This window comes from Pundamilia nyererei, unplaced genomic scaffold (genome assembly GCF_000239375.1).
Source record: "Pundamilia nyererei isolate P.nyererei 1_Seehausen unplaced genomic scaffold, PunNye1.0 scaffold00067, whole genome shotgun sequence".
NCBI classification, from domain to species: Eukaryota; Metazoa; Chordata; class Actinopteri; order Cichliformes; family Cichlidae; genus Pundamilia; species Pundamilia nyererei.
Window position 1 is genome coordinate 914958 of NW_005187468.1, and position 14859 is coordinate 929816.

Here is a 14859-nt window from a genome sequence, read left to right on the forward strand (position 1 = left end):
AGTTTTTTATTCTTTCTTTTTAATGAAATATCTTTCCTAACCTGCAAAATAACAAAACAAAAAAACCTTCAGATGAATACAGTGGAATAGAAAATATGATATTTTACACCTAAAATGTAGAGAAGCTGCAAAAGAAAAAATATGGATACATTAAAGTCTAGGTGAAGTACAGGTCATGTTTTCAGCCTTTCATCATCCAACCTTGCAGATGCTTTGCTGATAAAACTCTCTATAAAAAAGGTGTCCTGCTGGAGGATGGAAAATAGTTCTTTAATAATCACATGCATCCTGTTTGCCATCTAGTGGATGAAATTTGCAGTCATTACTTGGGATGGGCTTTATCTCAGTCTAATACCATGATTGTTGCTCCACCTGAGTGTGGTTAGAGCGGGATCGTTAGTTAATAAAGGGACTTGCAGACTGTTGCAGGCTGGATTGTCCAGAGAGCATTCTGGCCATGAGCACAGGGCCCATGCACCATCGTGCACAGGGGTCTGTAGCTTGATGATCCGAGCATGGCAGCAGGTGTCGGGTGGCGTAGTTTAGATACAGTGAAGAAAGCTCTCCGTGGTTGTGTCAATTAGTTGCTGGTGGAGAGCTGAAAGTAGAAGCAGAGGTTCACAAGTGTTCACAGCGCCGATAAGGGCCTTAAAGTCTAAGTGGTTGTGAATAGAAAGATCAATGAGGCGATCAATAAGGCTGATTCGCCTGTCTTTCCAAAGCAGAAGTGTCTGGGGACAGGCTGCAGAAAAATGCTGTGGCAGCATCTCCAGAGAAAATATGTCGTAAAATGCCTTCCTGAGTCAAGAGGCTTTAACTGTTCAATGAGGGAGCTTTTTGTCCCTGCTTGATGGGACATCGTATCCATGTTTTCAAGTACTTGGTTTTGATTTATATGAATAAAAGCTTGAATCACTGTTTGTGCCAGATAAATAACACTACACTGATGTTCTTAGAAACAGTATTAAAATAATTTAGAAAATCAATTTAAGGAAAACAAAAACAAATACAGCCTATAGAATGGCAATACTCAAGTAATATGGCAATAATAAATGATGTATTTACCAGTTTCATGACCAGGGAACAGCTTTGCTTTAACAATTGGGAAGATCTGAGTAATATTACAACTCAGTATTACAATAAGGTGCCATAAACTAATAGCAATATTTAATACCGGGGGGGGTTAATCACTCTATTACCCCAAGACACAGGTACATTGTGAAGTGTACTGTAAATGTTTCTGCAGGTTTGCAACCTGACAAGCGGACATTTCTACCAATTCCGTGTGTTTGCTGCCAACGTGGTCGGCATCGGGAAGCCGTCTGAACCCAGTGAAGCTTTCCTATGTGAGAAGTGGACGATGCCAGAGCCAGGTGAGATTAAATTTCCGTTATGCATGCTTTACTTTTAAAGTGCTTAAATGTTTAAATCATCAATTCTGCACTTTGGTTTGCTTGTCGCTGGTTTATTTATGTGAGCAACCCTTTCACGCATGAATTAGCCCATTGAACAATACACCCCTAACTTAATTAAAGACCCTAAACACTTCTTCCATCACAACACATATAGTTAGTGACCCTTTTTCATATAATACCATTTATATTGGGATACAATGCAAAGGTTGACCATAAATTATTTTTGAAGTGGAAATTAACTGTAACCATGTCGTGTTTTTTCAGCAGTCTGTAAACATGTTGATTTTATCTCTGAAGTCTGGCATCTCAACATGGGAGTCAATGGGGACTGAGTCACTTTTGAATCCATTAGTGGACCTGCAGCTATTAGAAGCTTTTTGGACCTGTCTTTGTTATGAACAAAATATATTCTTTATTTATTTTAAAGAGGATCCAGCTTACTGAAATAAATAACTCTGTTTATATGAAAAAGTTAACAAAAGCTTTTGATCAGTGCTCAAATCTATGTTCACTTTCCACAATGTAATTTGCATGTTGCACTGTAACTGTAAGAACTTAAATATTAAAAGTTGTTTGTTACATTTATACACAAATCTGTTTTATCCCCTGAGCTATGTGCCTCCATCAGAACCCTCCTGGCATTCGGTTTCCTCTGTTTGTTGACCCTGGCTCCTGTGACCATCTGAGACCATCCATCAACTTGAGGGCCCATTTATATAAATCAGTGGAAGTGTGTGTGTGGTCACCACACATACATACATATTTTGGTTTCAGAATAAAATGTGCTTATTTACTTATTGTGCCATTAAAGCGCAGGTCAGTGGTCAAGTGAAAACACAGTATCTACAAAAACAGCCTGTGGTTAGATTCAGTTAGTGGAATTCATTATGTGTTTATCATCTGTGGCTTGTGCTCAAATATTGCTATGGATGGTTGTTGGTATCCCAAAGCAAGACACTGAAAACACTACAGAAAAAGTAGGAAAAAGTCACTGAAGCAATAAATGACTAATGATGGAAATAATGTAGTATCTATCTTTTTGTTAAATGAAATCAGTTAAAGTTTTAGCTTTATGTCTTGACTCATTCTTAATGGAGTAACAATAAATAATAATTTTGTTGTTTTCTTACTTTTGATTGACGTTGGACTGATGTGTCACCCACAGGCCTATTTAAAGCTGATGGTAGACTCTACCATGCTTTGCATGATTCAAAATAACACTTATCTTGTACTTGATGCTGCCTCTCAGTTTATCCTCCATCTGAAACAGGCCAACTCAGCTTCCTTTCAGTCTTGTGATTGGCTGCCCCTTCCAAATAAATGCTTGGACATTTAACAGCTGTGGTACGTGCAGGCCTGAAATGATTATTCTCAATGCAATAAAACAATTCCAAGAGTAGAAAATGTTTTTAGAGCAATCTGAAGCCTGTTGGCTACACTTAATGCAGGAGAGATGCATTTTCAGCGCTGAGCGGTGTCTCCAGGCATTCCCTTTAGGTTACCTAGAGTCCAGAGTCGAGGCTCAGTAGATATCCCAGCCACTCTGACTCTGCTCATATCAGCTTTGTGTGCCATTAATATTGAAAATGGAAAAAGGCGCTCTCAAATGTGCCACTTTTAAAGCGCAGCTCGTTAATCTTGGCAAATGGGCTTTCCTCTGTGCCATTAATGATTTAAAAGTGACCCAAAATCATTAAGCAAATTAGCTACCACATTCTGGGATGAAGTCAGTCGGGGTAGATTAAGGAAAGTCATTGTACTCATTTTGACTTTATTGTTATTTATAGTTTGCTCTGTAATGACTTTCCACTGTGACAAAGACAAGCTGTTTTTGTGTCTGTGCACATTTACCAAACTTTTCTGGCCTCACATTGTTGCCCTGTGTTCAAAGTCCATGATCTGTTCTCCTCTTTCTCAGGCTGCCCCTACGACCTGGAGATCAGGGAGGTGAGAAACGGCTCCCTGGTGCTCTTATGGGCTGCTCCACTGTATGAAGGACGAAGCCCCGTCGCTGGCTATTTGCTCGAAATCAGCCAGGGTGACCAATCAGAGAACTGGACTGCTCTGAGTGAAAAAACTATTTCTGACACGCATTACAAGGTGAGCGAAGTATAAGCATGTTCAAAATTTAATCAGGTGACAGGGCAAGCGATGACGGTGTGGTTTAGCCTATGACTGGATTGTTATCAGTGTAAAAATGATCTCTGACCTCCATACCAGAATTTCATTACTTTGTGTGTCTGGGGCTAAAAATGTTTAAATGATTGTGATGAATTATGACAGTGACTGTTAAATATTTGATGTGTTTCTAATGGCATCCAGGTGTCGGGACTTCAGGTGGGTGAGACCTATCGTTTCCGTGTGTCGGCTATCAATGAGGCTGGCGTGGGTCATGCCTCTCTGCCGTCTGAGCCGGTGATAGCTCAGACACAACCAGGTAAGCTTCTAGACAAACTATACAAATTAAAATTCCTATGTGTATGTAATAATAGGAAAACTGCACACTTGTTTGTTGTTTTTGATGAGTTTTTAAAAAGGAACAAAAGATCTTAGCAAAGATCTCAAATTCGTCTGTCAGATATGAAGGAGGAGTCAGGAGATGGTTAACCCAGCTTAGCATAAACACAGGAAACAGGAACAGCTTTAGCTCTATACAACAAAGCAAACAAGTGGATTTCCTAAAAATAAATCAATAAAAATACATTTTATTTTCATTTTATATCCAGCAAAACATGCAGTACTTTACACAGAGTTCCTTGTAATTTGTTTAAGTAGACTTGAGCTGTAGCTCTAAGGCTTTGTGGAAGGACAGTATATGACAATTATGTCCTTAAAAAATTAGAAAAGTCCAGCAAAGACCTGACACGGCCGGAGAGATGGATCCACCCTTTCATTTGATCCTTAAACCGTTTCAGAAATTACTCAATGAAAGAGTGGCTGTCAGAACTCATTTTTAAAGTCAGAAAACAGGGAGAAAAGACGGAGACGTGCCAAGAGCTTGTTAAATTTGATTCACATCACGCCTGATTTTGATCCACTAAAATTATAGATTTTGATGGATTTTAGTGGTAAGCTACTCTCAGCTGCTCTCTTATGCTCATGGGGTTGCCACAGCAAGTAGCTAAACATATTTTATTTGACAGATTTTTATGCCAGATGTCCTTCCTTATGGAACCCCCAAGGGGTGTATGTCTCGTCCCAAATTCCAACTGTGATTTTTCATTTGTTAGGCTAATGTGTAAATCACTGCACTTTGGAGCCACCATGGAGTGTCTGATTGGCAATAGCTTAATTTTTTCAGCATGACAATGATCCCGAACAGAATGCCAATGCTGTGAAAGCACACCTGGACAGGAAAACACACAGTGGAACACAGTCATGGATCAGCCCTCCCACAGCCCCGACCTGGACATTATTGAAGCAGTGTGGGATCATCAAAAGGCAGCCAACATCCAAAAAAGAGCTTTGAATGTCACTATAGAAGTATTCCTGAAGTCCACTTAAAGAAAGCACACTAAAGCTTGCTTAAAAGAGAATAAACATTGATTTTTCAGGCTCCTTGAAATTGCACAAACTTTTGCCTTATCTAATGTGTTTCCATTTATATTCACACATTTCAATACATTCATGCCCTTATTTCTCATTTTCCTTGCAAAATATAAATGAGGAATGGACCAAGACTTTTGGATAGTGTTGTACATCCAAGCAGTGAAAAATATGCACTATCCAGCATATGCACTATGTTCAATTTGGTGCCACTAAATGGACTATTTTGGTGCCACTAAATGGACTATTACTTATATAGTGGTATGGTGCTACAACACCAGAAGCACTGTAGAATAAAGTGAAATACACGACCCCTTCTAAGCAGGCTTCTCTTTCTCAGGCACCAAAAACATTGAGATTGGTGTGGATGATGATGGCTTCATATTTTTGGGATACGAAGCTGCTGAGATGAATGATGAGAGCAAATTCCTCTGGAGTAAAAATTACACAGACCCAATTGGTGCTGGGAGAGTGAGAGCAGAAACCAAGACGAATAGGTAGGTTTTTCATGTGCAATGTGGAGCAATCATTATTTTTTCTCTGAAAATGTCTAACAGCATTTATGAACGGGAAAGTGTGTTTGAAGTTAAAAAAAGGTAAAAAAAGACTCGGTGCATTTCAGTTTCATATTCAAAGAACCACTTGATACAACCGAGGTATAAAAAAGAGCATCGCTGTACACACAACACCACGAGGCTTGAACCAGATAGGCTTCAAGTAGGAGAAGACCACACCAGGTGCCACTCGTGAGAATAGGAAACTGAGGTCAGGACTCAAACAGGCTCAACATTGGAAGACAGAAGATTATGAAACAGTGTTGGTCTGATGAGGCTGGATTACTGCTGCGATATACAGATGGTGGGTCAGAATTTGGCATGAACAGCATTAGCTGCTTTCAGTAGGACATCACGCCATGTCACAAAGCTCAAATCATCTCATTCACCAGAGCTCAGTTCAATAGCGCATGTTTGAGATGTGGTGGAATAAGACAGCTTCAGCATCTCTGTACATGCATCTGTTTGTTTTTCATTGTCTGTCAGGTCAGTCCTCACCTTCACAGACCCCTCTGAGGAGGACCTGGGTCTCTACACGGTGAACATGAGCGACAACCCCCAGCAGTCGTCCAGCTACGATTTCACAGCTGAAGGTAAAGTGGTAAACTTGCGAGCACCCCATGCCCCTTTCTAAACGTAACACTCATCAGAATGAAAAATGTTCAGTTGTCTCTTGCGTTATTGAAGAAGCTGACGGCAGCAGGAATATACAGAGCCTTTAATTTTAAGCTTTATCAAGCTTTTCTCGCAAACGAGTAATTATTCTGCTCACAGCCACTTCCACAAGGTCACTCGCCCAGCAAAGCAGATGGTCTCAATCGATCTTGATCTTCAACTATTGCACTATTCACTAGTACTTTGACAATACAACTGCATTATGTAACCAGTGTTCAGATCAAACTATAATTAACCTTGAGTTTCTGTTGGACTTTTTTTTTCCAGATCTTGAACGGCTCAAAGAACTCAGTTGGCAAGTCAGAAATCCGCGTACGTACTGCTAAGACATTATAATATATGAGGAAGAGCTCACATTGTGCTATCAGCTTATTTTAATCACTGGAATTAGTGTTATTAGTATTTATTCATGACATATTGATCACTTAATCTGCCTTTAATTTATCTTTGGCAGTGATTGCACTGAAGTCGGCCTGGCAGGTGGAGGTTTCTGAGAAAGGCAGTGTACGGCTTTGGCTTCAAACTGAGAGTCTGAGTAATGCAGCTGAGCTCCGTCTAATCTTCAATGACCGGGAAATCTCCAGCACGCCGGTAAGAGCCACTGATCTGGTTATCCTGTGTCCTTGCCCATTTGAGAGTTGAGGAGTTCACAAACCCTGAGAAATACTACCATTGCTGACCTTTAAATGGTTAAGCGTTGTTAATGTAAGAATCTGCCAATGGGCCACTTTTTAAGCTGCTGAAGGTTACTCTATTAGTGTTGAACTGCAGTTTATATCACCTGTGCCAGGTTAGTTTTGGGCCAGCCCACATCAATATCTGAGGAATTCGGTTTGACAATCTGCCGAAATGAGTGAGTAGAGGTCACTTGTGATCTTGTTTGTCTAGGAAACATCTTATTTGAGTGAAGTGACTTGGAAATATTTGCATGAAAGCCATAATAGGAGGTCATCACATTAAAATAAGGTGCTTCATCCTTTACGAAAGAAAAGATATCGGTATCCCATAATCCAACACAGCAGACCCAGATTAGAAATGAAGTCTAGTCTAAGTACAGTTGGATTCTCTGCACATTCAAGACTCTTCTGTGAAGTCCTTAAATTTTTTTTGCATCTTTGTTGACACACCTCATGACATTTTCAATCAGGATCAAGACGTGATTGGGAAAAGGAAGGAGGTTTTTGGACAGTTTGACTAAAAGCTCAGTGTTGTCATGAGATTTTTGAATGATTTGGTTCCATATTTCTGGGCGTGTAAAACAAACTACCAGATATGAAATGCTGAAACATGTCACTAATTACACAGTAATTTGGTCATGGTTTAAATTAAGGGTTATCTGTGATGATCTGTGATGCTGTACAGACATGCTTGTTCACACTTTCAAATTCTTCAAGTGGCCACAAACCAGATTTACAGCTTTCCGTTTCTGCTACGTAATATAGAATACATTTGAATCCCCAGGTAGTGACATCAAAGCTTGCTGAAAATTCCCCCCTTTCATGCTCACGACGTGGGAAATTTGCAGATGTCATGAAACCCTACCGGGCGAAAATAATCAGGTGTAGGTGCAAGCATCTGTGTTTATGACAAGTCAGTGTGAATTCAAAACAGCAATTACTGTTTAAACGAACATCCTGAGATGCAGGATGGTGAGGCTATCAACAAAGATGAAGAGCAGGTGTGCGCGGCTACAGACAGGCCTGGAAGCTGTGCTAATTTTACATAGTCTAGGAGAAAAATCAGCTCAGATGAATGTGGGGGAAAGAGCCAACATCTGGGCAAGGCACATGAAACAAATTTGGACAATGTTCTTCAGGAAAATATAAATTAGGATAGTAAATCTATAGTTAAAACAATAACATAAACTAATGTTACCTTCTAGTGCAAGAAGAAATAGCTCTTTGAAATTTTGAAATCTGGTATATTAAGAAAAATGTTCTTTTTTCCTTCCTATGACACAACTAGTTGAAATATATTACACTCACCCGACAATTGATTAGACTCACCTGTCCATTAATGCAAATATTTAATCAGCCAATCACATGGCAGCAAAATACTGGCTTTAGGCCTGTAGACATGGTCAAGAAAACCTGCAGAAGTTCAAACTGAGCATCAGACTGATGAAGAAAGGTGATTTAAAACCCTTGTGTTGTTCTCAGGTCGAAAATGACCCCAGGTGTATGGCAAACAAGCGTATGGGAATCCCGAGGACATTAAGTGACTTAGAATGTGGCCATGATTGTTGGTGCCAGGCAGGCTGATTTAAGTATTTCAGAAACTGCTGATTTACTGAAAGTTTTCTGTGCAACCATCTCTAAGGTTTGCAGAGAATAGTCCAAAAAAGAGAAAATATCAGTGAGCGCCTATTCTCTGGACTAAATACTTGTCGATAGCAGAGATCAGAGGAGAATGGCCACACTGCTTTGAGCTGATAGGAAGGCAACAGTAGCTAAAACAACCACTTGGTACACCACAGCCTACCTAAGAACACTTGTTGGCCATGTCCTTCCCTTATTACAGCAGTATCCTCTTATGGCTCTTTTCAGCAGTTCTCTCTTTATCTCAAGCTGTTTCTTAAACATGACCATGACTTCTCTGTACTTAAATGACCTCCCCAGTCACCAGAGCTCAAGCCAATAGAGCACCTTTGGAATGTGATGGAATGGGAGATTTACATCATGGATGTGTCGCCAACAAATCTGCAGCAACTACATTATATGGACCAAAAGCTCTGAGAAATGTCTACAAAATATTGTTGAGTTTATGCTATGAAGAATCAAGGTAGTTCTGAAGGTGAAAAGGAGCCCAACCACGCACTGGCAAGGTCCAGTTAATAAAGTGCACAGATAGTGTATATCCACACACATCCATTTTTTAACTATTTATCCATCCAGGGTCATGGAGACTTGGACCTTATGTCACATAAGGGTCAGGGTTTAAAAAGAAAGAAAGAAAATTTCTGTCTCAGTAACTATTTGCAACAAAAACAAGGAAGCAAAAAAGCTATTTCAAAAAGATCCTTACCCTATTATTGATAAACGAATGTAATGTTACTGTAATGTAATGTAATGAGAGACCAAATATGGAAAATGTAAAAGTGCAATTCAAAGTCAGACCGCCTAAAATAAAGAAACATTATAATCATAAAGGAACATAAACTGAATGTGAACAAACTTATATGTGTTGTGACACTGAGCACAGAATAATCAGTGCTGCCATTGTAGTTATTGAACCGTGCATTGATGTGTGCACAGAGAGAAAAACAAATACAAGGCAGCATATTTATTGCGGTTTCACAACTCTGTCAGCTACATTTTCTTTGCCCTGGTTTGTTTGCCGCTGCTTTATATTCAGCAGCTTCCATTTATCGCTTGTATTTCATTTTCATTTATTCCATTATTTCCCAATATCAGAGTTCCATCTGAACAGCACTGATTACACATTATTTCTAAATGATCACAGCTGAGGTTTGTGAATTCAAAAGCCATTTAGCTGATTAGGGCCCTTAGGCTTGCCATACATCACAAATCACATCCACCACTGAGGCCTATCAACATGCAAGGCATACACTTATCTTGATGAGCATAAAAGCCGTGAAAATGAGCTCAAAGGCTGTTTTCTCTGTGTCACTGTTTGTTTGCGTGTTTGCATGTGTTATAGAAAAAAAGAAGTATTTCATCTTCAGTGTGCACATGGCATTTCAGATGCTTTTATGTGACTGTTTCATGATGTATTCTCTCTGTACGAGGAGCCATCTATAGGGTAGTTGCAAGCAGCACGTTCACCTGCCATCTGGGATCATCTGAGCTGATGGGTGTGCTGTATGTGTGGCAACATTTGTTTGCTTTTCTGCAGCACCGCAAGATCAACTTTGACAAGGCCAAAGGTTTGGTGGAGATACTGTTTGATCAGCTCTCTCAAGAGGATGAGGGCTCGTACACGGCACAGCTGAGAGACGGCCGCGCCAAGAACAAGTTCACTTTGGTCTTTGTGGATAAAAGTAAGTCATTCTTTCATATTAAGTGAGTAGTGCTAAATCTGAGGACCGATAAACAAGGAAGAGCTGCACAGAAAAGCAGGCATGTCACAAAAGGTACTTAACGAATAAATAAACACGCTACTGCAAAAAACCCAAAATGCAGCCTTAACTAAAATACATCTCCCTCCCTTAATAATTTAGAAACACAGAAACACACATAAAAGGGTGAAAACCATTCAACAATAATACAAAAATAATGATGCAAACATCTCAGATAACTTATATTATTTGCAATGCAAAAATAAAAAGCTCAAAAAAGCTAATGGGAACTGTTGATTCCAGATTTTCTCTTCACTTTTACACCACATCCTCACTTAGTGAGTTTTACCCTCATGCGCAGGTCATCGAGAAGTGGAAGAAAATGGAAAACTTGTTGAACATGTTGGTTGTGGAGAGAAATTGACGTGCTATGATCTGAAAAGGTGGTGATGCAAAAGAGCATTCAAAAAAATGTCTGCTGATATTGTTTCGTGCAGCTTTAGGTGATTTATTTAATAGTGCTTAGATGTAAAAATTGGATTTTATTTGCTGATGTGTGCCATGTGTGTCTATATTGATAAAGGATATATAAACACAGATATTATATCCCTTACAGCAGCGGTCCCCAATCTTTTTTGCGCCACGGACCGGTTTATGCCCGACAATATTTTCACGGACCGGCCTTTAAGGTGTATAAATACAACAAAATAAAACTAGTACCGGTACCGAAAAAAAGAAGATTTATTCCTAACACACGTGAAAAGACCCAGGAAAACCAAGTTAACGATAAAAGCAATAACAAACTAACGCTGAAAACCGATAAAAACCCTGAAAACCATACATTTCACACCTGAGCCTCAACTCTCGCGGCCCGGTACCAAACGACTCACGGACCGGGGGTTGGGGACCGCTGCCTTATAGTATAAATACAACTTCAACAGGTTGAAATCACTTCTCATCTGATTAAGTGTCATTTCGATCTTGTTTGGGTTCATTCTTGCACTCAGTCTGACGCTGTCTGTGTCTCTGTCAGAGTTTCGTGAGACGCTGGCCTTGGCTGATGCAATCCGACATGACAACAAGAGGAAGACTGGTAAGAAATCTTCCACACATCAAAAACAACTAATGCAATCAGAGCCGACAGTCAAGGACCATCACGACAGCCAGTGGCGCAGATATTCTATGATGACTGTTTGCCCTAATGCTGAGAAATGTCTTTGTGAACTGATCTTATTCATTCAGTGATGCCTTGTTGCTTTAAAAGACTTTTTTTATCTCATTCCAAGGTGAAAGCTAATAGTTGCAACAGGCGTTCATAATCGCTGTATTGATGAAACATATTAAAATTAGAGAGTTGCATAGAGAGAGACATGAAGCTTCCTGTGCCGCTGAATTCTCTGTTTTCATCACCTGAGCTCTGAGACCTGATATGAGAGGTTCTGCTCTAAAACTCTTTTGTGTGTAGAGGCCAATGTCCCAGTGTCTGCTTGTGTAAACAGAATATCTCAAATCAAATCCACTATTCAAAGTCCACGTGAGACCCAAAGTCCACAGAACTCATTCTGTCTATTACAAGCAGAATACTAAGCTATAAAAGAAAAACCAGCTGGGGAAATCTTTCCTGCAGTATGTTTCCTGATTAAATCATACCATAATTCATATTTCAGACACCTACCACTGTGCGTGTACTGAACATACTGTTATGAATGATGTGTTTTGAATAAATTAAATGATCAGTATGGATGGATAATTATTTGTTTTGTTTTCCAAGGTCCTTATTTCCAGGAATTCTTGTCCTGGAGTGTAAATGAGGATTGTGAATTAATTTTGAAGTGCAAGGTACTTTTATATTTTTACATATTATATGTCCGAATACTGACATATCTCATTTATACTAACCACCAGAAAATAGTGCTACTATAACCATTTTAGTAGTATTATGCTAACTCTGTTATCACTTATTGACTAATGTTTGTCACATCAACAATTTTAAGTCTGAGCTGTTCCAAGCCTTCTCGCCTTTTTCTTTCTGTCATTCCACTTTAATCTGTCCAAAGAGGGCTGTTTCATCAGTTAGCTGATGAATGGTTTTCACCTCGTAGTGATTAATAAGCACAATGTGGACAAAAGTACTGGGATACACAGGAGTTGCTAGGCCATGGAAACACATGCAATGAAGCTCCTAATACCGAGTTTTATGCTGATGTTGATGCCAGAAGAGGTTTGAAACTCAGTTGTTGGGTCAGTAGGACACCACGTGCTTTAATAGTTAGTTTCTTTGGTTCCTTTAAGCTTCCATGTTACAATAATACCACTTACAGCTGATTGTGTTATATGGAAGAAAAGTGAGGTCTTTTCTTCCACAAAGGTAAAATGTATGGCTAAGTGCTTAATTTTATATTCACGTGGTTCAAAGATGTGGCTCAATACTTTTGTCCATAAATTGCAAATGTATTAGATCATCACCCAATATAAGTTTTATGCCACAGCTGCACCAAAGCATTTTCCTGTAGATCTCCATCTACCAGTCTGTGGAAGCTCTCAAGCGAAAATGATATTTTTAATGCTATAATATAATTCTCGTTGTTATTCATGAATTTTCAGAATTACTGGTTTTAGAAAAAAAGCTTAAAAGAAATTTTTTTTTATTAAAATGCCAAATTACAGTTATTTATTTCTGAATGAAAAAAATCATTTTAGTGGTTGAATGTTTTACTTTCTAATTTCAAATGTGGGTATGAACATAAAATTAAACATATAAATGGTTTATTTGCCAAATAAAAAAACAACGATTTTTAGTTTCAAATGAGTTTTTGACAAATTTTTTGAATACTTGTGTTTTCTTGTTTTTGCGATAAGTACTCTACTACATTTGTTAAGCACTGTATTTGCTCTAGTGCAGATGTAGCCTTTGATAAATTGTGTGCCTACCTCCTGGATCGTGTTCTTCATTTGGATAGATGTTTGTTTGGATGAGGTCATTTTTAATCATTTAAAGGATTCAGTGATGAACCACCTCTCTGCCTTTTAATGTGGCTGAATTCACCGGTGATCATTCTTTGTTTGGTTTTTTTTTTATCAGAACCAACTGAACTGTTTGTCTGGCCACATTGGTTGTTCTTGTTTCTCTGTAGCAGACTTGTTTTATTTTTGCATTTTTGGACAGCCTGTTTTAAGTGAGAGCTATTTTGGCCAAATGGTACAGACTTCATAGCCACAGCTTCCAAATGCAAATGTGAAACTTCTTATCGTCACCATCTTTTGTATTCTCTTGTGAAGAAAGAGTGAAGGAACATTTCAACCTCTGCAGTCCCTGAAAGTTTATCCAATTTCTTACATTAAAACTGAAATTATTTAGGCACATAATTATCTTCATATAACTCTAACTTGAATGGATTTTGGCAGTCTAGAGTGACTGAAAAGAAATGTGACAGTATAATAACATATGAGCCTCCTTGTAACCCAAAGCTAAAATACTAACATAACCCAAACAAGATGAAAGGACCCACAATTTTTGCACCAGCTTTTGAGAACACTTTGTGCTGTTTTTACAGGTGTTGTTTATCTCTCTTGACGCAGGTGACAAATGCAAAAAAGGAAACATCTCTCAAGTGGTTTAAGGATGGTTTGGAGGTGACTCAGGTTGCGTATGATCCATCAACAGGGGTCAGCGTGCTTACTATCCCACAGGTATGCATAATGATTGTGTCCTGTTCTATTTTCAGATAAGGCAAGTATGAATCATCACACTGTAGCTGATGTAGAGAGCGAAAGGAGATAAACAGAGTGACAGCTGACATTTATAGGATTAAGTCTACATGAGTCTTAACCTTGAGATGAATCAAGATTCACCTTGAAGTGAGCCTTGCCCTGGAAATGCCTCTTAATCAAATATTTGGTTCTCACAGATATCACATACTAAATGGTGAATGTTCTGAATATGTTTAACTTTTACACAGTAGATGATTTTTTCCCCCCTCAGGTTACAAAGAAAGAGGCAGGCTCGTACAGAGCTGTGGTGTCAGACGGGAGAGGAGAAGATGTGAGCACCTTGGACTTACTGGATGAAGGTGATACTTGATTTTCTAGCCAAACAAATATTACTGCTTTTTGTGTTATTTGATTTATCATGGAAATTAGTCATTTAAAATAAAATATAAAAATCTATTTGAATATGGATGATTGTTTTTTTTAATTTGCAGAGTATGACAAGCTTCTCCAGCACCTGAGTAAACAGTGCGGTAAGTGACACGTATTCAGAAGAACAAGCTTGGTGAAATGTGCCAATGGCTTGTTTTCTACATCAGGTGAGCTGTGTCGGGATGGGGATAATACACCTGAAAGCCATGTTGATTAGCTGTTCCGTGCCCAGAATATTACTGTGCCGAGCACCCCAGATAACAAACACTTTGTTTTGAATTGCTAAAATATATCCAAAATGTGCTATTATATTAATCGAGAGTCCCACCCCCATACAGCGATATCAGCCAGCTCACTGAAGATTCAGAGCACCGGTGAAGGCTTCAAGCTCTACTGCTCACTTAAATACTACATAAGCTTCCTGAAGACCAGCTGGTACTTCAAGTGAGTTCACAAAGAGAACACTTCTCTGATCTAACATCCAATACCTGCTTCAGACATATAACTATTT

At 39.0% G+C, this 14859-nt stretch overlaps 1 protein-coding gene across 1 annotated transcript in view; it reads left to right on the forward strand.

The window, feature by feature from the left end:
- myom3 (myomesin 3) overlaps nucleotides 1–14859 on the forward strand; it is a 68851-nt gene that overhangs the window by 51849 nt on the left and 2143 nt on the right. The window contains exons 19-32 of the mRNA XM_005736073.1: nucleotides 1247–1373; nucleotides 3334–3515; nucleotides 3738–3852; nucleotides 5302–5458; nucleotides 6002–6108; nucleotides 6458–6502; nucleotides 6645–6781; nucleotides 10046–10190; nucleotides 11242–11301; nucleotides 11980–12047; nucleotides 13788–13898; nucleotides 14191–14278; nucleotides 14411–14449; nucleotides 14687–14792. Coding sequence (XP_005736130.1) covers nucleotides 1247–1373; nucleotides 3334–3515; nucleotides 3738–3852; nucleotides 5302–5458; nucleotides 6002–6108; nucleotides 6458–6502; nucleotides 6645–6781; nucleotides 10046–10190; nucleotides 11242–11301; nucleotides 11980–12047; nucleotides 13788–13898; nucleotides 14191–14278; nucleotides 14411–14449; nucleotides 14687–14792 — 1487 coding nt within the window. The remainder of the gene's footprint in view (nucleotides 1–1246; nucleotides 1374–3333; nucleotides 3516–3737; nucleotides 3853–5301; nucleotides 5459–6001; nucleotides 6109–6457; nucleotides 6503–6644; nucleotides 6782–10045; nucleotides 10191–11241; nucleotides 11302–11979; nucleotides 12048–13787; nucleotides 13899–14190; nucleotides 14279–14410; nucleotides 14450–14686; nucleotides 14793–14859) is intronic.